This window comes from Silene latifolia, chromosome Y (genome assembly GCF_048544455.1).
Source record: "Silene latifolia isolate original U9 population chromosome Y, ASM4854445v1, whole genome shotgun sequence".
NCBI classification, from domain to species: Eukaryota; Viridiplantae; Streptophyta; class Magnoliopsida; order Caryophyllales; family Caryophyllaceae; genus Silene; species Silene latifolia.
In genome coordinates this window covers 37,033,718-37,057,967 of record NC_133538.1, presented here as the reverse complement: position 1 = coordinate 37,057,967, position 24,250 = coordinate 37,033,718, and the positions used below count along the sequence as shown (strand labels likewise).

Below are 24,250 nucleotides of genomic sequence, written 5' to 3'. Positions count from 1 at the left end.
AATGCTAAGGACAAAGCAAGGGAAAGAACATTCTACAAGCTTCCTTGGCCAAATTTCGTATTCAAATTGAGCAACCCATACTTGTGCTTATTTGGAGCTTGTTCACAAGCTTTTGATCTTTTATTAAGAGCTTTGAGCTCTATGGATAAGAATTTTTACAAATTGAACTAGTTTGGTGGAGTCCTATCTCAAACCACCATTTGTAAGATATTTCTTGGACCCTTTACTTTGTATAATATTGTACATTATTGCATTTGCATTTAATTTCTTGCATGAGAGAGGAGAGAGAGAGAGAGTCATCTTACATGTTTCATGAGCAAATTTCAGAAAAAGATAAGAAAAAAAAGAGAAAATCGGTGAAAAGGGTGTGTTATTTCACGTAAAAGAAAGAAAAAGAAAGAAAGGAGCAGAAGACGTCCGGATCGAGAGCAAGACGCCCGACCAGGGCCCACGGCGAAGAAATGATTAAAGCTGTAGAGAAAGACGTGCGGATTCGAGCAAAACCGCCCGTCCTGGACAATACGTCCGTTTTCTTCACGGGACGCCCGTCCCGTATGTCACCAGAAACAATATTTTGTGCTGCGCCAGAATACGGGCGGATTTTGCGCAAAACGCCCGTCCCGACCAAGACGCACGTCCCAGACGCAAGACGCCCGACTTCTCCCACCTCTCGGCCCAAGGAAAATCTGTGTGTTAAAATCCGTGCGGATTCAAGCGAAGACGCCCGTATTCTTCTCTCACAATCCGTCCGTCCCGATGGAAATCCGCTCGGATTGCCCTGTTCCCTCGGATAAAACGGATTTGACCCATCCTTATCCGTTCGGATCCCCTCTTTCTTCTATATAATCACCCCTTTTCTCCCTCATTTCCTCACCTTATCAAACCCTAAAACACTCATCTCAACCCTAAAAATCACCCTCCCATCCTCAAAAACATTCCCATCACCCACACCAAAATGGTACCATTGATTAACACCGAGGGAAAGGCTAAGAAATTGGTTGAATCATTCGGGAAGAAGCGCAAGGGATCAACCTCTTCAATGCCGTGAGAGATAGTGCTACCAATGAGCTCCCAACCCTTAATGAGGGGAGGAATTGAACAACTCGACCACTTTCAAGAGGTGCTCTTTGAATCCGATGACCACCGCGAAAACTTTGTCAAGCTACTAGGTAAGAAGTACGAACCCACTCAATTTGTAGATACTAGGGTGTTGGAAATCCTTAAGATAAGGTACCCTACCGAGATGTTCTTTAATGGCCTTGGCATTGGGAAACTTTTCCATGCCCATGAAGAGACTTACCTTAGTCTCACCCTTGAATTCTTGAGTAGCCTTCGCATTGTGACTAATACCCACACCAATGTGGGCATGGAGTTTAGGTTATGTAACCTAGACCATTGTCTTTCGCTTGAGGAATTCGCCTATGTTTTCGGTCTTGAAGTACCCACCAACTATACCGAAAAGCCCGATAATTTTGGTGTGGACCTTCTTTGGAAGGCTATCTCCGAGAGGAATTTTATCCACCCAAAGCATTTCTACACCTTCGCCATCCAACATCCGGTGATTCGATTCACCGAGCGCTTTGTAGCCGGTTGCATCAATGGGAGGTACGAACAAGATAGGTGTACTCTCATCGACTTAACTTTTCTTGAGTCCTATTTGAATGTTCGAGCGGTGAGGCATTATAACTTCAATACGCCACTTGAGATACTTACTAGGTTCCATGATTTTTCTCAAGGGACCACCCAACTCAAGACCTTCATGATGGGAGGTCTAATTACCATTTTGGCCCACCACCTTTGTCCCGGGTTCAATGCCCGAGGATCTTATGTTCCTCTTGAGGGGAGGACTTTGATTGATGAACACACCATCTTCCACAGTCACCGATGGTGTAACTACACTCGAGATGGGAGTGTAGTGTGGCACACCAAAGGATGCACTTCGATGATCCTTGAAGGATGGAAGATACCGGGCATTGACCCAAGATTGAGCCCATATTCTCCTCCACCAAGCTACCTCCTTGATATCCAAATTCTTGATAATCCCCCTCAAAGGGAAGAGCCGCACCGCCAAATACCTCGTGGAGGACCGGGAAGGCCTATTCGCCCGCCTTCCTATGTACCTATCTCGCCATACCCTACTCCGTATACCGAATTTAGGCCGGCAATCCCCAATAACCCGGGTATTAATGATTTGATGGCACTCATGAATAGAGTGGACCTAGGGGTACATGAAGGGAGGGAAGACAACTACTTTGCCCTCTACCCCCAATACTATAACATGGCTCAACAAGGGTATGTTGACCCTAATGGCCCTTTGCCCTCTTGGGCACAACCAGAGCTCTTGTTCCCTAATCAAGAGAACCAAGCTTGAGGTCGCGGCGATGGAGGGCATTCTAGCCAAGGTGGAGGGTACTCGGGGCAAGGAGGAGAATTTGACCAAGGAGGGTATTGGGGTCAAGCAAGCGGGTATGATCAAGCCGGGAGTTCTCATCGGTATGGCTATGATCAAGATGAGGATGACGAGTGAAAAAGGCCTACCTCACCACCTCCATTTGTATGATACCCATCTTTCCCCCTCTCTTTTGTATATACATTGCATTTAGTGTAGCTTTTGCATTCATTTGTATTATATTCCATATTGCATTCGCATAAGTAGTCCATATAGTATAAATTGCATTGTAACATGATTCATATAGATAGTTGCATAAAGATTAGAATTCATGCATAGGCACTAATGGCCAAACCTATTCATTTCTACACTAGAAATAGTGTTTAAATCGGTTTGGGGAGGTTTGATCATAGGTGACCATTATTTACTAGAAATCATGCATCATATAATATAGTTTAGATTGCATTCATTTGTTATATATGTCATATAGAATTGCATTTAGTTAGAGCACGCATTCATTCATATCATATCATTGCATCTGTACTTTATTTCAAAAAATCAAAAATCCAAAAACATGTATTTCTTTTTCATTCCTACTCCTACATGTACATTGAGGACAATGTCCAAAATAAAGTGGGGGATGAGAATTTATATTCCAAAAATGCATAAAAATTGAAAAATTTCGAAAAATCACAAAAATATGTCTTTTAATTTCATAAAAACAAAAACCATAAAAATTTGAAAAATTGAAAAATCCAAAAACAAGTTCATTTCCTTTGTAGTGTAGACTTGTATATATTGTTTTGTATATATTGTGTTTGTTCATCCTTTTTCACATTGATTGACTACGCCACATCCGAGACATGAGGATATTGAAGACCGCATGGTATGATCTTTCCAATCTCCTTTTTCCTCTTTATGTTAATGACTATGTGGCTTTATTTTGATTGATGCGGTAAAAACAATGTGAACTTAGGACTTGCATTTAGCTTATTTGACATATTAGTTGGTAGAATCATATGCATTAGGATGTATATATGTTAGTTGCATCATGGCATGTAGTTTGCATGTTAGAAAAAATTTTGCGAAACCGTCTACTTGGGAAGCTTAACTAGTGTATATAGGCCCTAGTAGATGCTTTTTCTTCTTAAGACTTTGCTTGTTAGAATACTTGTAAAACACCCTAGGATGTGTCATGCTAGTATCCCTTGACCCATGGATTAAGGCCTAGTCAAGAGTACCTTGTGGTGTGAAAACTCCTTGGCTACCGTTTATTCCAAGGTGACCCTTGAAACTATGCATCCATCCATCATTCATCCATGTTCTACCACACATTTTTGTCATCAAAGGGAATGGGCACAAAAAGAAATCAATTTGAGTTCAATGAAATGAAAAGTGAAAGAAAGTTTGCAAAGAAATGCATCAAATGAAAAGAGGAGCAAAAATAGAACTCCTATGCTTCAACTATAAGCCACCCTCACTACATATGGGGTGACTTTGAAAATGTTCAAAAAGAAATGCAAAGAAAAGTTGAAAGTTGTCAAGTGTTGAAATGCCAAAAATAAAAAAGAAATGGCAAAAAGAAAGTGTTCTCAAATGTTATATGCCACAAGAAATTGGGGGGAAAAACAACAATGAAAGCAAACTCCCAAAATGAAACTCAAATACTATCGATCCCTTTTCCATCTTATCCATTTGTGTGCATGGTAGAGAGGGGACGACCCTTCTTCTTGTCTAGGCAAGAGGGGGAATTCCGCGATCCTCCAGTGTTTCTAACACCATAAGGAGTCTACTTTTGACAAAAGCATTTAACGATTGAGGACAAAGGTACCCTAGCTTGACACAACTTGGAGGTGATTTATTGGTATCCTTCTAGGCTTAGTAGTTTGAAGAAATTGCATCTATGAAGGAGTGTGTACCCTTGAATTGCTTCCCTTGTAGATAATTTTCGCCACTTAGATGAGGAAAGTGGCTATTCTTTTGTTGATGCATCCATTACTTGATTTTGTGTGCTTAATGATTGGATGTGTCGGCATTTTGGCAAGACCCACCTTGCCTTGCAAGAAGGCATCCTACCTCATGGTTGTCTTGTTGTGAGTTGAAGGGGCGGAGTGAGACCCGCTAATTGTCTCACATCGGCTATATTAGTAGGATAGTTTAAATAAAGGTCTAGTTTTAGTCACCTCTTTACTCGGGATGAGTAAAGGTTCGGTTTGGGGATATTTGACGTGACCATTATTTGCACACATTTAGTCCCCTAATTGAGCCCATTTTGCATCCTATTATAGCATTCTTTGGCCATTTTATCCGTCAAAACCTTCCTATTTGCTTTTCTATCGCATTCTATATGTTTTGTAGGAAAGAAGAGAATAAGGCAGAAATTCCTGTCTTTCGTGCATATTCGGAATCTATTTGACGACATTTGATGGATCAGTATGAGGAGGAAGCAAGAACTGAAGACCAAGCCTACAAGAATAAAATGGAACTGAATGAAAGGGAAGAATATAAAAGAAAACGTAAACTGAAGTCCAACCCGAGCGGATTCTCTGAAATCCGGCCGTCCACAATACACGGAACCCGTACGCCTTCTCCCCAATCCGCCCGTTTTCCTCTTCACCAATCCGCCCGGATTCCCCCAAAGACGCTCGGATTCCAGCCCAGCGCATTTTCGTCTTCTTCAAGCCTCAGAGAAAGATGCCCTTCCTTCAAGAAATACCTGCTCCTCCCTTCTCCATTTAAAAAGTGTAATTACTAGTTTAACCCTTAGTTAACCCTAATGCATCCACCTAATTTCTACTATAAATACCCCACTTGTAAATAATCAAAGGGGGTCCCTTTACACATCTTTCTAGCTAGAAAAATCCTTTCTTAGATTAGATTAGGAGTAGATTAGAATAGATTACTCTTTAATCTCTCCACAAATTACACATTAATCTTTCCATAATTATTGTTCAAGTTTATTATTCAAGTTTATTATTGGGTAATTGAAGATTATTGGGTTATTATTGGGAGATTGACAACCTTCCATCAATCATCAAGTTCTTTTATTATTCTTTGCTTTATTATTTGGATCATCTTAAGTTGGTATAATTCCTTTACTCTTTATTGTTCATTTCTTCATTCTATTATCATGTTTATACTTGTTGTGATGATTGACACCCTTATTAACATGTTAAACTTGATAATGAGTGAGTAGTCCTTTAGCTAGGATTAGTGGGTAATTAAGGGAAACCAACATGGGATTGATTCATGCTTAATCTAATATGTTCACATGATTAAATTGCTTGCTTGTTGTAATGTCAACTTTATGCACATGTTATGTTTGATGAAATGCCAAGCCTAAGAATCCTTGCATTTACAACCATCTCTTATCTACTCAACTTGACTTGTAAGATATAAACCAACTCGAGTCTTGTTAGACCATGCATAGAAGTTGAATAGGAGGAAAGTAAGTCGACTTGTAGGTGTTGTACAATCTAATCGATTCGGCTCCGGGACCCAACTCTTCCTATGAACCGTAAGATATAACCCAACTCGGTTCCTCCACAACACTAATTGCTTGCAACTTTGTAAACATGTTTGTATGATCAACACCATGAATCCCCTATGACCCCATGACATCCTAGCACTTTTAATCATTTGTTTACATCCTTTATTTCGTTGGTTGTTATACTCTATTGCTTTTATTAGTCTAGGACACAACTACAAACCCAAACAAATCGTGACACTAGCATAAATTGTGATAGATAGACTTAGAACCCAAAGCACACCGTCCCATAGATCGACCTCGACTTACCGCTAACTAGTAGTTTGTTGAGTATTATAAATGTGTTTGATTGGATGAGTGACGACATCATACGGATCACTACACCTTGAGAAGAACAATCTTGAGCATGTATTGGGCTTTCTTCCCCATGCTTTTTCGGCCAACCATAAGAATAAGGAGAGTTCTCTCTTATTATTAATTATCATTCTTTCTTATGAGATGATCATATTTTGATAATGAAAAATTCTCTCTAATTTGTTGTGAACACACTATAAAAGTAATCTCACAAAATCTCCAATATTATTATACCATTACTAGTAGTAGTAAATAATAATATTAGTTGTTATTTTAAGGGCTCATATACTAATTCTAGTATTCAATTTAGTATATCTATTAAGGGTGATTATCTTGGTACAAATCCTTGAGGAGTAGATTCTATTATTGAATCTAAGGTTTTCTTGGAGCACTAGGATTTTCTTAAGAAGACTAATTTGGAAGGTGTCCAAATTAGTATATCCATTCAGCCCTCCCTTGTAAGTAGATCGATTTCTTCTTACTCTGTTTTAATAATGTTATGCATGCATAAGATCTTGTTAGTTTATGACTAAACTAAATTTATATAGTTATTAGAAATGTCTAATAAGAGGTTAATGAATCTTACACATATATGGTAAGATGCTCCAGAATCTAGAATCCACACATCAGTGTGATGCGTGACCCTATCCGTATCTAGAGCATAATCATCTTCCTCGGAATCTGCATTTTCTACACCAGTAGTAGCAGTATCAGACTTGTTCTGTTTATATTTCTTGGGGCAATCGAATTTCCAATGCCCTTTCCCTTTACAGTAGTTACAGACATCAGTTGGTTTAGGACCCTTAGAAACATAAGTACCAGAAGTACCAGCAGAATTAGAAGAACCCGAATAAAAAGGCTTCTTATACTTTTTCTTCCTCGAATTTCCCTGTCCATAACCCCCACTGGCTACTAACCCTGCAGCCTAGTTGTCTGTACCTGTACCAGCCACCTGATGGCGTAGTTCTCTAGTATGAAGAGACGACCTAACATCTTCTAGACACACAATATCTTTACCCACAATAAAAGACTGTACAAAATTTTCATACGACAATGGTAAAGAAACTAATAGAATTAATGCGGTATCCTCATCTTCTACCTTAACATCAATATTACGGAGTTCTAGTAAAATTGTGTTTAACTGATCTAAATGATCTCAAAGAGGCGTACCTTCCTGCATTCTCAGACTGAACAAACGTTGCTTCAGAAGCAACTTATTGGTCAAAGACTTGGTCATATGAAGACTCTCAAGCTTTTTCCACAGACCGGCGGCGGTAGATTCCTCCGCGATTTCAGTGATGATATCATCAGCAAGACACAACATAATCATTTAATGTGCCTTCTCCTCCAGACTGGCCATCTCAGCGATAGCAGCGGCAGTAGCAGCAGTTGTGCCTTCCGTCTTCTTATCTGAAAGCGGCGCCCACAACCCTTGCTGCTTTAACAGAGGACGCATCATGATCTGCCACAGACTAAAATTATTCCTCCCAGTAAAGTGATCGATCTTTACGTTCATCGCCGACATCTTTCTCGCTGGTTAGGAACCCGAGGCTCTGATACCAGTTTGTTTTAACAGAAGCAAGAAAGAACAAATAAAAACAATAAAGGCAAAACGCACAGATTTACGTGGTTCACTAACGGTGTGTTAGCAACGACCATAGGGTAGAAGGGAGACAGTTTTATTGATATGTGAGGAATTTTCTGATTACAAATTCAGACGGTATGACTGCTAGGTAGAGGCTTAGATAGTTTATATAATACTCTCTAAGACCTAATACAAAATGACCCCCGCATAGTCGTTCGAACGACGACTAACAGAATCAAGGAACAAACCCAACACCTTGAACTGCTTTTTTTCTTTTCGTATTTCTATTTTAAAAATCCCACCCATCAATACACCCTCGCAATTAGTTGCGGTAATTTCCAAGCGAATGTTTGATGATCAATAGTTTGTCAAACAATCACAGTCCTTTCGCCTGATAAACTTCCATTTATAAGCCACAAAACCACTTGTTACAAACACAATGAAGGTGTCATATTTGAAATGGGAATATCTCTTTAACGTTTTCTCATATCTGGTACACTTCCATCATGAAACTGAACGTAATTAGAAAACAACAGAATGCAAAACTGTTTAGATACCTGAATTCAGGTCTGAAGGTTGTACCTTGAAGATGGTGATGATACAAGTATCCTCAATTATTTCAACCCTTAGCTTTCCTTGCAATTTGAGGATGCTTGCCTTATTTTAAGGAGAATTATTTATGAAGTTACACATATATCAGTTTTAGCAGTACTTTTGGTGTATAGGCAATGGTCCTTACTGTGGGAGTGAACAGTATGATGAGAGGTAACTTATCTATGACTTCAATTATGCTTTAGGTAGAATTGTTAAATACTTGTGGTTGTAAGTGATTTTGTAATTATTTTTAATTTTTCTTTTTTTTTGTGTTTTTTATTAGGTTGGTGTTTTAATTTTTATTATCTTTTAATTATCTGTTACGTCATTTTCTAATTCGCAATTATTGAAGCGTGAATATTGTAGACAATATTTTCATCTATGAGATAGTACAAATTGTAAAAGGGCGGTATTTTGAATATAATATAATTCGTATGCTAAATTTCTAGTTTATACGTGGAGGAATGTCATTATTTTAAAGTTGATTAATGTGAATTTGATACAAACCCTAGGTAAATATAACAACTTTGCTCTGATTGATTAGGTGTAAATTAAATGATAGTATTACACAGCAGTTGCCTCATTGTGTCGGGGAACTTTCATTCATTTTGTGTGAGGTCGTAGGTTTTGTTTTGATGTTTAGCGGGTGTTTGGGCTAAAAATAGCACAATAAAGAAGACCCATTTGATAAAATAAAGATTACGAAAGAAGTGATAAGGGGGAAGGGAGCCCGCGGTCAGGAAAAGGGGAAACGGGCTTAAGAAGGATCAAGAGCCCGTCATAAAAGGTGCCTGTGTTAAGGAAAGAAGTGTCAGGGAGAAGTTAGGGAGAAGTTAGGGAGAAGATAGGGAGATCGGGGAGAATTGGCAAGGGAGTCCGGGTTTGGAAAGAAGTCCTTATGGAATTAATATTCCCTTTCCATATTCGAGGTAGGATATATCTAGGGTTCTTACCCTATAAATAGCCAAAGGGAGCAAATCAAGAAGAGCATTCACTCATCCATACATTCATTCGAGATTATACTCAAGACAACCGCACTTGCGCATTCACATCAACACCACGGCATATCACTCACAAATATATACCCATCTAAGATCTCGCAGGCCTGACACCTAGCGTCAGCAAGATTAGTATAAACGTCGCTATTTTAATCATCCTCCAATTTGTATAGTGCAATACTTGGCAGGGTACCGTCTCTCCCGCGGTTGTTCCCACATTAGGTTTTCCGCGTCACCAAAATCTTACGTGTCAATTTACATTACGCACTTTATTTTCCTATTTACTCAACGACGTACGAACAAACATACATTCAACCAGCGAATATAGACTACATTGACCCTAATTAATCGATTTGGGTAAAAATACCTAAACAGTTTGGCGCCCACCGTGGGGCATTGTGGTTTTCAATCGTTGATATTCTAGATATACAATGGAAAAGCAAGTATCTGAAGCCATGTCAGGGAGCAGGCAACCATCGCCACCACCACCGTCTACCCAAAGTCCAACATCGACAGTGGCCACGCAGGCTCCCGGACATACCTCAAGAATCATACCGACAACAAAAGCCTCTCTACCTCCCAGGACCTCTGCTATCTCGACTCAAATCAGATCATACAAAGGAACATCAAGCTCAGGCGTCACTCCGCCGCCCAGTCCCACGCAAATCCTGCTCGCCGGCGTGGAAAATCTTCAGAAAGCTATGGAAAACATGAGAGAAGACCAAAGGAGAGCAGATGCTGAGGTAAGAAGGAGAGACAGAGAGCTCTGGGCACAAATTGATCTCCTAAAGCAGCAGTCCAACACTCCAGCGAACATGACAAGTGAAGGAAGATCTCCCTTGGTAGATCTGACACAAGGAGCAGCAGGCAGCAGGCAGATACCAGCTGAAATAATTACAAGATTGGATTTGGCTACGATACCATCAGATGGAAGGATAACCCCACGAGGGTTAGGATAACTCACACCAGATAGCTGGCAGCCAGCTAGCTGCGTAGGGATACAAACAAGTGGCCTCCCGTCGGCGATCATGCAAAGAATCGATCGACACAGTAGCAGGTTCCGAGTCAAACCAGCAAGTGAACTGGCAGTAGGGGACAATCGTTACCACAACCCCCCTGGCTGCCGGAGCTTATCAGAATCTTCAAGAACCCGGATCGGGAGGAAATATGCAGACAGCTGACAGGCGGAAACCAAATTCAGCCAATATAACTAATCAGCAGTACTTGGAAATAAAGGAGATGCTGAGCAGGGTTCCAGGGCTACCACCCCCACTCGAGAAAGCAGCTCTAGACAGTTATGCCGACTCACCATCCGTGGACACCATATCCATCACAGCCATGCCAAAGGGATTCACAAACCCAAATATGCCTCTCTTAGACGACACAGCAGACCCCTTTGATCATATCAGCCAGTATAAGCAGAAAATGATGACAGTAACAGCTATAGGACAAGTTAAGGAGGCCTGCATGTGCAAAGGATTTGGGTCCACCCTAACAGGACCGGCACTTCGATGGTTTGTAAGCCTACCCAACAAGTCGATATCTACATTTGCTGATTTGGTGAACACATTTACTCAACAGTTCGAAAGCAGCAGAAAGCCACAGAAGCACGCAGGAGACCTGTATAGAATCGTCCAGGGGGCAGGAGAGAGCATTGGAGAATACAATACCAGATTTAACAATGAGAAGGTAGCAGTACGAGAGTGTGATGTCTCAACAGCAGTAGAAGCCTTCAGAAGAGGCCTCCACCACGACTCTGACCTATACAAGCAGATGACTATGCATCCCTGCCATAGTTTCGAAGTAGTGCAGGAAAAGGCAGTTGCCGCGATCAGACTGGAGGAAGATATCCTAGCCAGAGCCAGCTTATAGAGCGCACCGAGTATTTCTAGTACTTCAGCCGTGGGGAAATCAGGAAGAAAGCAAACCACCAACAAGAAGGACGAGAGATACAGACCATATGGGAGGGGAGTCAACAGAATCGAGAAAACCAGCTACTCCCCACCCTGGCAGAATATGGATTCACTACAGGTATCGGAGGAATCTTGAAGGCGCTTAGAGAGATGGGAGATGGAGTCAGGTGGCCTAACCCACCAGTAGGAGAGCAAGCTTGGAGAAAGGATAGCAAGAAGAAGTGCGAATTTCACCGTGATATTGGGCACAACACTGAGGATTGCTATACATTAAGAAGAGAGATCAAGCGCCTGTACGAACAAGGAAAGCTGAGCCACCTATTACCACGTGGGGGCAAGCAGTAGGATAAGGTAGGCTCTGCCAAGCCGACAGACCCACCCACATGCACCAAAATTATAAACGTGATAACAGGCGGCTCAGACTTAAGCGGATTAACATATTCAGCAGCCAAAAGACATGCCACCGAGATCAAAGGAGACAGGCCAGCCAATTCTTGTAGAATATCTCACAGGGATCTGCCAGCAGACAGCTTTGATGAAGGAGATGCATACGATGAACGAGAACATCATGACGCACTTATTATCACCTTATCAATGGCCAATTGCACAGTTAGAAAGGTCTTGGTAGATACAGGAAGCTCGGTCAACTTAATCATGCTGAAAACCATAAAGAACATGGGATTCAGCGAGAAGGATTTACAAAAGAAGACTATTCCGCTAGTAGGCTTCAGCGGAGAAACAGCCAGCTCGCTAGGTGAGATAATCATCCCCACCTATGTGGGAGGAGTCAACAAGCAAGTCAGGTACCTGGTTATAGATGGCCCCTCTACTTACAACGTCATACTAAGAAGACCATGGTTGCACTAGATGAAAGCAGTCCCTTCAACATACTACCAGTGCATAAAGTTCCCCACCCCATGGGGAGTAGAAATGATAAGAGGAGATCAGAAGGAAGCTAGAGGCTGCTATAATAAGTTACTCAAGTGCACTGCCAGCCTTCCCGCATAGCAATTACAGGAGCAGCCTATCCATGACGAATACATCGAACCCCCAGCATAAGAGCTGGATCACATCAACCTGGACAAGCTGCACCCAGAAAGAACCGTGCTCATTGGAGCAGGATGTACAGGAAGCTTACGACAGCAGCTAGTCAAGTTCTTGCAAGATAACATGGATTGCTTTGCATGGTCACACGATGATATGATAGGCATAGATCCATCCATCATAACACATAAGCTTAGCGTGGACCCAAAGTGTAAACCCATTCCACAAAGAAGAAGAAAGTTTGCAGCAGAAAGAAATAAGGTGATCACCGATCTCAACAAAGCATGTCCTAAAGATCCATTCCCGCTGCCTCATATTGATGCAATGGTGGATGCAACAACTGGACACGAGATGTTAACATTTCTGGATGCATGGAGTGGATACAATCAGATCAAGATGGATCCTGCAGATCAAGAGAAGACAGCATTTATGTCCGAGAGAGGAATATATTGCTACAACGTCATGCCGTTCGGCCTAAAGAACGCAGGCTCCACATATCAAAGGCTGGTTAACAGAATGTTCAAAGAACAGATAGGAAGAACAATGGAGGTGTATATTGATGACATGGTGGTGAAATCAGAGAAGGCCAAAGATCATATGCGGCATCCGCGAAACATTCAAAGACCCTCAGGGAATACAAGATGAAATTAAACCCATCTAAATGCACCTTCGGGGTATCTTCTGGAAAGTTCTTAGGCTATATTGTAACTCAAAGAGGAATAGAAGCTAGCATCGAGCAGATCAAAGCTGTCTTACAGCTGGAATCACCCGAGAAACCTAAGGATGTTCAAAGACTAGCTGGAAAGGTAGCAGCTATTTTACGACGTACTAAGGAAAAGCCAGAAGTTTGAATGGACCGCTGAACACGAGCAAGCCTTCAGAGACCTGAAGCACTATCTCAGCAGCCCTCCACTGCTGTCAAAGCCAAAGCCAGGAGAACCATTATTCCTATACCTAGCTGTCACAGAAGTAGCAGTGAGTGCTGTCCTGGATAGAGAGCAAGAAAAGGAGCAGAAGCCAGTATACTACGTAAGCAAGTCTCTGCTGCCGGCAGAGACCAGGTACACATCTCTTGAAAAATTAGTACTAGCATTGGTAGTAGCATCTCGCAAACTGCGTCCCTATTTTTAGTCACACATCATACATGTTGTGACAAACTACCCGCTAAAAGCTATCATGAGGAAGCCTCGAATCGTCAGGAAGAATGTCTAAATGGTCTGTACACCTCGGTGGATACGACATCCAATACGACCCTAGAACAAACAATCAAATCACAAGCACCGGCCGACTTCGTGTCGACTTGATCCACCCATCCGAACCGCGATACATAGATCCTCACTTTAGAAGGAAGCAAGCGGACGAAGTCCGCGGATGCATATCGACGGAGCCTCTAACCAAAGAGGGGCAGGTGTAGGATTAATTCTGCGATCACCACAGGGAGACCTGATAGCGCAAGCTGTAAGATGTGAATTCAAGGCAACCAAGAATGAAACAGAATATGAGGCCTTGATATTGGGAATGAAGCTAGCTCTGGAGTTAGAGGTCAGACACCTGCTCATATCCAGCGACTCTCTGTTAATAGTCAACCACGTAAATGATGAGTTTATAGCCAGAGATTCGAAGATGATTGCATACCTAAAAGTAGCAAAGGAATTAAAACAAAAATTCGAAACTTGCAAGCTTAAACAGGTCCCCAGAGATCAGAACGTGGAGGCAGACGCCCTAGCAACCCTGGGGGCAACATTCAAACCAACAGAGCTATCCAGCATTCCAATAGCACATATGCTGGAACCTTCTATCCAGAAGGCAGACGAAATAGACAGGGGTGAACTGGAGGATCCACAAAGCGAAAAGGAAATCCAAGCAGTTACAGAGGAAGGTGAGAGCTCTCGGCCAAACAGGCAGACGCCCGACCAGGTAGCCGATCCAGCAGACGACTGGCGCACACCTTACCTAGACTGGCTGCGCCATAACAAGCTACCATATGATAAGAAGGAAGTGAGAGCTTTTAGAATAAAGGCCTCCAGATTCATACTTATTGATGATATATTATTCAGAAAATCGCTAGCAAGCCCCTACCTACGGTGCCTGGACAAGGAAGAAGCACAGACTGTGTTGCATGCTCTCCAAAGTGGCGAATATGGAAACCATGCAAGGGGCAGGAGTCTTGCAAATAAAGCCCTCAGACAGGGATATTATTGGCCTTTAATGAAAGTAGATGCAGCAGAGTATGCACGAAAATGTGATGCCTGCCAGCGCTCAGCGCCCATGATCCACCAGCCAGCAGAGCCTCTGCACCCTATTATCTCTCCCTGGCCATTCATGGCATGGGGCATGGACATAGTAGGCCCCCTACCACGGGCCACAGGAAATGTAACCGGATGCTAGCAATGACAGATTACTTCTCCAAGTGGATAGAGGCAGAAGCATTCATGGAGGTAAAAGACAAACAAGTCATTTCGTTCATAAAACGAAACATCGTTTGCAGATTTGGTATCCCATCAGAAATCATATGTGACAATGGCTCACAATTCATCTCCAACGATACCGAGGGATACTGTGCCAGGTGGAATATCACCTTAAAAAATTCAGCACCTAGGACTCCAAAGTCCAATGGACAAGCTGAATCCAACAATAAAATCATTATGGACAATCTGAGAAGGAGGTTACAAGAGTTAGGAGGAAAGTGGGCAGATGAATTACCACTAGTGTTATGGTCAGACAGAACGACGCCAAAGATAGCAACAGGTCAGACACCCTTCAGCCTGGTGTTTGGCGCGGAAGCGGTCATTCCATCAGAAGTTCTAGTTCCCACTCATAGGTATTAAAATATGACGAGGGAACTGAACAATGCATAGATGACCAGAAGCCTGGACACAATTGACGAGCTGCGAGCAAGCGCAAAAATCCGTCTGGTTGCCTACAAACAGTCAGTGGCCAGGAGTTACAACAAGAATGTGAAACACCAAAAATCAAAAAGCAGGCAAATTCGCCTACAAATGGGAAGGACCATACCAGGTATAAGGAGTTGTTGGTCATGGTGCATACAGACTGATGACTATGGACGGTCAAATCATACAACGCCCATGGAACATACTTCACCTGAAGAGATATTACTTTTAATAATAAGTAGACTCTAGCTTTCAGAATAATGTACTATGAGAAGCCAAATCATTTTTAAAGATAAAATAAAAATCCGGTACTAGGCATACTGCCAGTTTCACTCTTATTTCTTGTATCTTTAGTTATTTTTAAAACTTTAAACTGCTATTGGATGGTGTGGTCTTGCAGCGTCCTGGGACCACAATTGCTCTGGTACCCCATGAGATGGCGACAGGTACTTCACATCATTTTAATAGATTTTCTTATTTTCAGGCTTCTCTAAGTACATCACTTTGAATTCTGGTATCTATGGTACTTTGAAAGGATGTCTAGCAGGACTGTCAACTGCCAAAGCGGGGTGACAAGGCACACGACACTCCAACACGCCCAACCTATTTTCTCCACAAGGAGCACCCTCACCAGGCGGACTGTGGAACATACGAAAGGGAGCCTGGCTGACAGCTGAATACGCTTATCCAACTACCCCTGATACCACCTCCTAGACGTAGATCGCACGAATCGCAATTAATCAGGGCCCCAGCATGCATGCAAACACGAACATGGAACGTAGGGATATCTGCGCTACTAGAATCCTGCAACGTCTCCATTTGGTCATAGAATGACGATAAACTTGCCTCAATGACGCCCCTGTTGGCATTAAACGAGATGAACACACCTTGCGTCATGAACAAGGTTAAGTAGTCGAAAAAACTACGGCATACGCCTAAATCAGCCATCCGGCTGACACGGCAGCTAGCTTGTCTGGATCAGCCTTTTCAGGCTGACCAGGCTAGTCTAAATTAGCTTCCTAGGTTGACACGGCCACTCCTCCTAACATTGCAGCATACGCCTAAATCAGCCATCAGGCTGACACAACAGCTAGCTGAGTCAGAACGTTAGCCTTTTCAGGGTGACAGGACTCGCCTAAATCAGTCAAGCAGACTGACATGGCACAAACTTCCTAAAAACAGGGAAGAGAAACAACGAACACACGATATGTAAGCTAAAACCTTGCCAAACTATGACAAGGGGCATTTCAAAATATGGCCAAAAATACGGCCCTAAGTTTAACCGCCACCCTGGCGGAGCAAAGGCAAGAAGAGTTTTAAAAATTACGAAGTCTGCCAACTCTGGGCCAGACTGCCAAAAAAAAAAGTTCATCAAAACACAAAAACGTAATTATCGGTCACATTAATGACCTCCACCTCTGGCATCTCCTCTGCCTGCTGACCTCTCATTTCAGGTACTGCTTCAGCCTGAGCATCCTCAGCCGCCATAGCTCCCTGAGCTCCGTCAGCAGCATCCTGGGACATTCCAACACCACCCCCGAGCTTTGCTCGCCAACGCAGAGAATTCACCTCACCAACTTCGGGCATCGCACGCTCGGATCGGGTTGGGTAGGGTAGAGCATCTCCGATTGCTTCTCCTCTTCCTCTATGGCTCGCCGGGTGGGAGCCTCCTCAAGGGCGCACGCATCCCGCCGATCTTTCCCCGCCGGGTGGCATAGGCAACAACGTTGGTGGCCGGGGAGATCACCACCGATCTTCTCCCCATCGCTGGAGAGTCGGAAAAAGTCGCACACCGCCCGGGTTCGACCCGGTGATCGGCCCCTCCTTCAACTTCTTCTTAGCGACAAGAAGCTCGTCTTGACTCCACCACACGCTCCTTGTATCAATCAACCCGCTGCAGCGATGCCGGATGCACGATCTCCTTCGACTCCTGGTTCTGGCGGTAGTACGGTGGTGATCGCACTATATTGATCATCTTCTGTTGTAGAGTGCCGATCAAGAGTGCGGGGCATAAATAATTCAAGTCGCAAGAGAGTTGAGAGGCGGAATTTAAGCAAGAAGCAGATGGACGAGACGGGTAGAAGACGAAGAATATTTACCATGAAGGTGTTGTGCACGTCATTTTCGGCCATCTCCTCTGGGGTGAACTCCGAAAACGTTTCCTCAACAGGAGGAAAGAGCAATTGATCAATCTACGGCCAGTACGACACCTTGTCCACATTCCCAAAGCCTTCTGGGATATGAGCAATGATGCCCCCACTAGACGAAGCACGAGGACTGGCAGGAGGAGTAGGCGGATGGCGAGATAACGGGTTAACTTCCAGGGGCTCACGTGCAGCAGAACTAGAAACTGTGGGATGAGTATGAAAAGAGGCAGCCGGAGCACTCCTCTTGGAGGCAGAGGCCACATCAGGGCTGGCAGAAGGTCTCTTTCTTTTAGCACTTTGGAGGATGAGTTCCAATGGATCAACTTTTGAACCTGCAAGCATACATAAGTCTCAGACGACAGGATGATTAACACGTCAGCAGAAACAGCATGCAAATAAAAGTAGTTGCAGAAGTCTTACCGGAAGACATACTGTGAGCTGATTGGGGAGGATTGGAGGAGGAAGCGGTGAAAAACCAGGAGGCAGTGCGGGAACTTTCTCTCGGACTCGAAATGCTTTGAATGACTTTTTGCAGCGGGGATCTTGGCGCCGATACGGGTAAGGTCACGAGGGCTCGCACGAAGACGAAGAAGTAAGCTAGTAAGCGGCAAGATAAAATAAATCGAGCGACAGGAGGCTACTTACTCAAGTCGAACCCATTTCTCGAAAATATAATCGCAGGAGATCGGATGAAGTCCTTCCTCATGTAGAAGAAGTCCGCAAACCATTTCTCATCACGGGATTTTGACACGTGTCTGAAGGGAGCCTCTCCATGGCCCCGGAATGAGAAGCGACCCCGCCCAGGATCGATGATGTACATGTGGGCCGGACGCCCGAGTGACGGATTTGCAAGATCACTCGACCGCGGCCGGAGAGAATAGAGAAGAACTCTCCATATGGCAGCGAAAATTTGTGCCATGGCGAAATTGTTGGTAAAAATGAAGTCTTGGACGAGTTTAGGGAAAGGAAAACGGAGGCCATATTTAAACGGGTACAAGTAGAAACAAACCCACCCCGGACGGAGGGCGTCAGCTTTCTGTCCCGGTTCAGGGATGACGATATGCACCCCGTCACCAAGACCAAGCAGACTCTTGATCATAGGAATGTCGGCCGGAGTTAGGGCGGAATCACAATCGTGTGGATGTTTAAAAAGTCCCCGAGAAGGGAAGGTGGGGTAAAGATTACGGTCGGAGTGTGTAGGGGTTGACGAGGATTGTCGAGTTTTACCCATGGTGGAGAGAGAAAATGAAGATTAAAAGAAGAAGAGAAGATGGATTACCTGGTGATGGAGACGGGGAAGGAAAACAGTGAAGCCGGCAAGGAATACAGGAGAAGGAAGATTGAGGGTTTAAGAGAGAAGAGTTTTTTGAAATGATTTGAAGTGATTAATGAGAGTGGAAGAGGGACGTTGGGGTTATAAAGAGGAGAGAGGTAGTTGGGTGCGGAGAAAGAGGAGTAGGGCGGCTGGAAATGGATTGCATGGGAAGGAGTAAAAAGACGGCGTAGGGTTTAGTATTTGGTTACGTGAAATTCCTTGCTCGATACCTGAAAGCGTACTTCACAAGAAATTTGGGGCAAACTGTTTGGGCTAAAAATAGCACAATAAAGAAGGCCCATTTGATAAAATAAAGATTACGAAAGAAGTGATAAGGGGGAAGGGAGCCCGCGGTCAGGAAAAGGGGAAACGGGCTTAAGAAGGATCAAGAGCCCATAATAGAAGGTGCCCGTGTTAAGGAAAGAAGTGTGGGAGAAGTTAGGGAGAACATAGGGAGATCGGGGAAAATTGGCAAGGGAGTCCGGGTTTGGAAAGAAGTCCTTATGGAAATAATATTCCCTTTCCATATTCGAGGTAGGATATATCTAGGGTTCTTACCCTATAAATAGCCAAGGGGAGCAAATCAAGAAGGGCATTCACTCATCCATACATTCATTCGAGAGTATACTCAAGACAACCGCACTTGCGCATTCACATCAACACCACGGCATATCACTCACAAATATATACCCATCTAAGATCTCGCAGGCCTGACACCTAGCGTCAGCAAGATTAGTATAAACGTCGCTATTGTAATCATCCTCCAATTCGTATAGTTCAATACTTGGCAGGGTACCGTCCCTCCTGCGGTTGTTCCCACATTGGGTTTTCCGCGTCACCAAAATCTTACGTGTCAATTTACATTACGCACTTTATTTTCCTATTTACTAAACGACGTACGAACAAACATACATTCAACCAACGAATATAGACTACATTGACCCTAATTAATCGATTTGGGTAAAAATACCTAAACAGCGGGTATGCTTACTTATTGCACGGTCATTCCTGTAAGGTACTATGTATGCTCCCTTTGCGTAGCTGCACACCCGGCATGGGTGGGTAATTATCTAAAAGCTTTTGAAGTTCCGGATCCTAAATACTTGGAGTTTTACCATAGAGTAATTAGTGTGATATTGATTCGCTTGTCTTGTAGGATCCAACAAAGCGCGCAAAAAATGCACGGATTTCCTAAACGGTGTAAAATGGGAGACAAGTTATTGCCCAGCTAAATAGGGAAGACTATACCATGTTGATTTTCATCTAATTATTAGGTGGCATTCCGATTACGAAGATTCATTTGTAACGCAGAGATATACGATAGAACAATGCATTTAGATTGCCGTCACATAGTTAGCTGTTAATCAATACATTATAACATTTAGGGTGATTCATAAGGAACATAGTTAAATGCTCTATTAATTTTTTTTAAAAAAAACAGCGTAAAATTATAGGTGAACACTAAGGAATTGCGGCATGCCTACAAATGGTAGAGGGTTCCGGGGAAGTCTTAACTCCTTTGGGGGTACTGAGGAATTTTGCTGGCGCACGCATTTAGACATATGCCGTAACATTCTGGATTGGATCCAAGTAGCTTCAAAATTTCTGCAAAAGCAAAATCATAACATACTTCACCTTTTGATCACTTGCATTACCGAATTTGTATAGGTTATGTAGGCATATAATAAATGCCTTTTTTTGCTAGCATCGCCTTCAAATGATTCCCACTAAAGCTAAAACATCGTAAGCCACGATATTTTGACAAAATTAGCTGGCACACCATTAGATACGGGGGTTGATATCACAGTAACTTGACTGGCCTTCCTAGCCCTAGATAGCACGACATATAGCTGGCCGTGGGAAAAACACGACCTTGGTAAGTACACAACTACTTGACTTAGGGTTTGACCTTGACATTTATTGATAGTTATTGCAAAGCTGAGTTTTAGTGGAAATTGGTTTCTTTGAAACTGGAATGGGTAATTTGCTGATGGAGGTGGCTGCAATTTTATCCATGGTATGAAAACGTGTTCTCCTTTGAGATTGCCAAAAATAATAGCACATTTTATTGAGTTTGGAAGAAACCTCTTGCAAATAAGGCGTGTTCCATTGCATAGGCCAAATGATGGTTGTAGGTCCCGCAGTAATATAACAGGACAGTTCTCTTTGAGGATGAGTTCATCAGGGATCATCCAACCTGGGTTCAGTTTGTTGATAAATTTCGCCAGATAAATTGCACAGTTATCATCCAACATTGAATCCTGGCTCTTGTAGATCACATCTTTTCCAGGGAACTTTTCAATTAAGACATTGTTAATGGCATCAACATTGTCGTTTAATGGGGTAAGTAATGCTCTGGTTGTAAAGATAACAGGATCAAATGTATGATGTGCCAGTTCTGTGAATATAACAGAGCACAAGTCTCCTATAGGATCCTTGTCGTCGCCTGATGAGGCTCTAACAATTCCTTTTGGCAGGGCTACAAACTCGGACTCTTTACTCTGGAGCTCTCCATTGCGAAGTGCAAGTAAAATTTTTGCAAACTCAGGGTCACACTTTGCACGGATGTTTTCAGATAGCCTGAATTTGATTAACTTTGGCCAGATGTGAGAACTCACCATACTGCCTTCCACAACTTCTTTCTGCGACTTGCATGGTAGAACTGGCATAGTTTGGCGAAAGTCCCCTCCAAACACTACAACCTTCCCTTCAAATAACTGGTTAGGATCACAAGATCCCTGAGAAGTAAATATAACATTTTGCCTTTTTGCCATAGAGGCTTCGTCCCATATTAACAGGTTACCAGCCCGAATAAGTGCCGCTAGACTGCTTTGCCTCGGAACATCGCACGCCAGCGAAATATCGGTAACTAGAGGAATTCTAAAGCGCGAATGGGTGGTTATGCCAGATGGTATGTTAGACGCATCAATTCCTGATGTGGCAGTTGATAATACAATTTGCCCAACCAAGCGGACCTCCGCATACAGCGCGTTATATAAGAAAGTCTTACCAGTCCCACCTGGTCTGTCAACAAAGAGTGCTCCTGGTTTGGATGAGTTCACGTGTTCCATAATTGCATAAAACGCCTCCTTTTGAGCGGATTTTAAGAGATTCCTGCACTGCGTACATTCGTCAGAGATTGGAGCATCTAATGCATCTATAATATCTCTTGTTCTCCGCATTTCATGGTCGGTGGATGTCTTTAGGTGATGCAGGCTAAAAGATTCCATTGTCTTTCCCATTGCTTCTAAGTACTGTTCCACTGACCTTGCCGTTAGCCGTTTTAATTTCTGTGGCTATCCCGAAAACTTGTGGCGGAAGTCATCCGGCAATGCATTGTAGTGTGTATTCCACAACAGGGTTGGGTCTTTGGGTTGTGCAAAAATTAGCAGGGTTGAGAAGAGACGCCAAAGTGCTAGGGGCATTTGGACTGTACACGCCTCTACCATACATAATTCGGCTGCATCTTCATGTTCAAGTAGTCGGTGTGATATAACTACTTCTTGGAATGTTGCACACCTGTACCCATTGACCGTCTGTAGTTCCTCAAATGACGTAGGCCCTCGTATATGTAACAAAAGGAGCCGCAGGAAATACCTTTCGCCTTCTGCTGGGGCTACAAAAACCAGACGGCCAATTACTACCACCTTTTTCTTCCGCTTCTCCCAGGTTTTGGTTCCGGTGTCCCAGCGGAAGTGTTCTGTGAATTCCCCATAGAGGAATTTTGGGCAGTCTTGCTTAGAACTTGTCCGAAAGAACTCGCTAAGGGGTGTGCGGCTTCTTTTGTCGTCCGCAAGCACTGTTGTCAGGTTTTCAGATGGCCGTAAACAAATTATCTGCATATTGGGCAGGTGCACTTGTAGGGGCCTTACTGCTGGATGGGTCTCAAAAAGATCAAACCCGAAAATTCGCCATGCTGCTTCACAAGAGGATACCCATCTTCGTGATTGGAACTTCACAATTTTATCTACTACTTGAGGCTCGTCACCAGGCATGACACTGAACGAAATTCGGTCATGGCCTTTGTAAATATACTTATATAAGTATTTTACAGCATGCATTGTAGCACAAACTTCCACATTCAGATGACTGTCGAACAGTGCTAATAGATAGGGGTTATAAGGGATGACCCATCGGTTGTCTAGCTTGTTTACGAATCTCAACCTGCTCACCCGTGTTTCGCCGTCTATACTCGGGATACCCCACAATGTTTGTGGTAGTGTTAGCTGTGAAGTCCTTTGGGTACTCATAGTTACACTGGCCAGGCGTTTTCACATGTTTCATACAAGAACATTCTGGGTTAAGCTTACCACAAGGACCGTGCATCATGTGCTTTAGCACAATTGCACGCAAAGAGGGATTAGCCGCCGTTGGGATTTCAGCAGACACAAACTTATCGTAATCGGCTGCACACTTTAGATTATGCCCGTCTTTGAAAATTATTAGAAAGTGGACATGTGGCAGCCCTCTTTTCTGAAATTCAACTACATAGACATACGCAGCCACCTCTCCAAAAATGTGTTTGTCCACAATTTGTTTCTTAAGAGCCAGCAGTTTTGCTCTGAACACTCTAGCAATAATGTCTGGCCGGTTATGTGATTCCTCTCCAGGTACTAGCTGTTCCTAGATTTTAGGCAAGTTAGCGTTTCACGTCATGGTTATGAATAAGCCAGGCTTACCATACCTCTGCACAAGGGCCATTGAATTGAGATACCGTCTTTTCATATCCCGAGGGCCGCCTAAAAATGTTGGCGGTAAAATTATCCTTTTCCCAACATTGGCTGCAGAGCATTCGCCAGAGCCGACTGTGTCTATTATGCCCCGGTACAAATCAGCCCTGATGGTTTGTTGGTTATTTCTGAAATAATCGAGGCGCGTGTTCTCAATATTCATATACATGTCAACTATATATTGCTGAAACAGCGGCCAGCCCTTAGCAGCATGTTTCCTGGTGTGGACGTGGGCCCACCTGCATATGCCCAGCCGATCTGTGGACAATGGTAGTGGTCTTTTGAAAGCCACGCTCGGCGGCGTAAAAATTGCTTCGACCGGATCGTTTTAGATCGGTCGGTTTCGTCTCGGTAAGGGTCTCAAAATGATTAGAGATGTTCGGAGTCGCCACCAAGCATTTGTGGGATGCTTGGAACCCGTTCGAATCAACTTTATACCTCTCTCAAACGAAGCACAAAGCAGTGTTTGACATAGGTACTAAAGATAAGGAATCGTCCCTCTTTAGCATCCTATCTCTAGAATGACTCTCGTACGCCCTGGATAAGGTCGTCCACTATCCAAAGTTTCTGAGTAAGAGGTGAAGGTACGTATTGGGAAGCCCTTTAATCAGACACCCAATCCGCCCGCGGTAGCGGCCTCTACTGATCGATCTTGGTTGGTTGAATGTAAAAGTTGATAAAACGGTTTAAATGCATGAATGCGCATCCAGTAATTTAAACCTAACATGTGAGAGCTTTCCAAGTCGGTTGATTTAATCCAAGTATCAAGTATAAGATGTCGAGTTGAATTTATGATTTATTTG

At 43.2% G+C, this 24,250-nt stretch overlaps 2 protein-coding genes across 2 annotated transcripts; both read right to left on the bottom strand.

Annotated features, from left to right (window-relative positions):
- Positions 1 to 13,257: 13,257 nt before the first annotated feature.
- LOC141627853 (uncharacterized) lies at positions 13,258 to 21,959 on the bottom strand. Its single transcript, XM_074441061.1, has 2 exons — positions 20,803 to 21,959; positions 13,258 to 13,351 (listed from the first exon to the last, which is right to left on the bottom strand). The coding sequence occupies exons 1-2, from the start codon at positions 21,957 to 21,959 to the stop codon at positions 13,258 to 13,260; spliced, it is 1,251 nt and encodes a 416-aa protein (XP_074297162.1).
- A 54-nt stretch (positions 21,960 to 22,013) lies between these two features.
- On the bottom strand, positions 22,014 to 23,509 carry LOC141627852 (uncharacterized). The gene is made up of 3 exons (XM_074441060.1): positions 23,402 to 23,509; positions 22,919 to 23,340; positions 22,014 to 22,806 (listed from the first exon to the last, which is right to left on the bottom strand). Exons 1-3 carry the CDS (start codon positions 23,507 to 23,509, stop codon positions 22,014 to 22,016), a joined length of 1,323 nt encoding a protein of 440 aa, XP_074297161.1.
- Between the last annotated feature and the right edge of the window lie 741 nt (positions 23,510 to 24,250).

Excerpts from the sequence above, each read along its gene's own strand:
- LOC141627853 (XM_074441061.1), bottom strand. The coding sequence starts at position 21,959 with ATGGGAAAGACAATGGAATCTTTTAGCCTGCATCACCTAAAGACATCC. Across the intron at positions 13,352-20,802 it reads ACACGCCTTATTTGCAAGAG|GACAGCACTCACTGCTACTT; the intron begins GTTTCTTCCAAA and ends CTCTCTATCCAG.
- LOC141627852 (XM_074441060.1), bottom strand. The coding sequence starts at position 23,509 with ATGCTCTGCAGCCAATGTTGGGAAAAGGATAATTTTACCGCCAACATT. Across the intron at positions 23,341-23,401 it reads TCAATGGCCCTTGTGCAGAG|GAACAGCTAGTACCTGGAGA; the intron begins GTATGGTAAGCC and ends CCTAAAATCTAG. Across the intron at positions 22,807-22,918 it reads ACTACCACAAACATTGTGGG|TCATCTGAATGTGGAAGTTT; the intron begins GTATCCCGAGTA and ends ACTGTTCGACAG.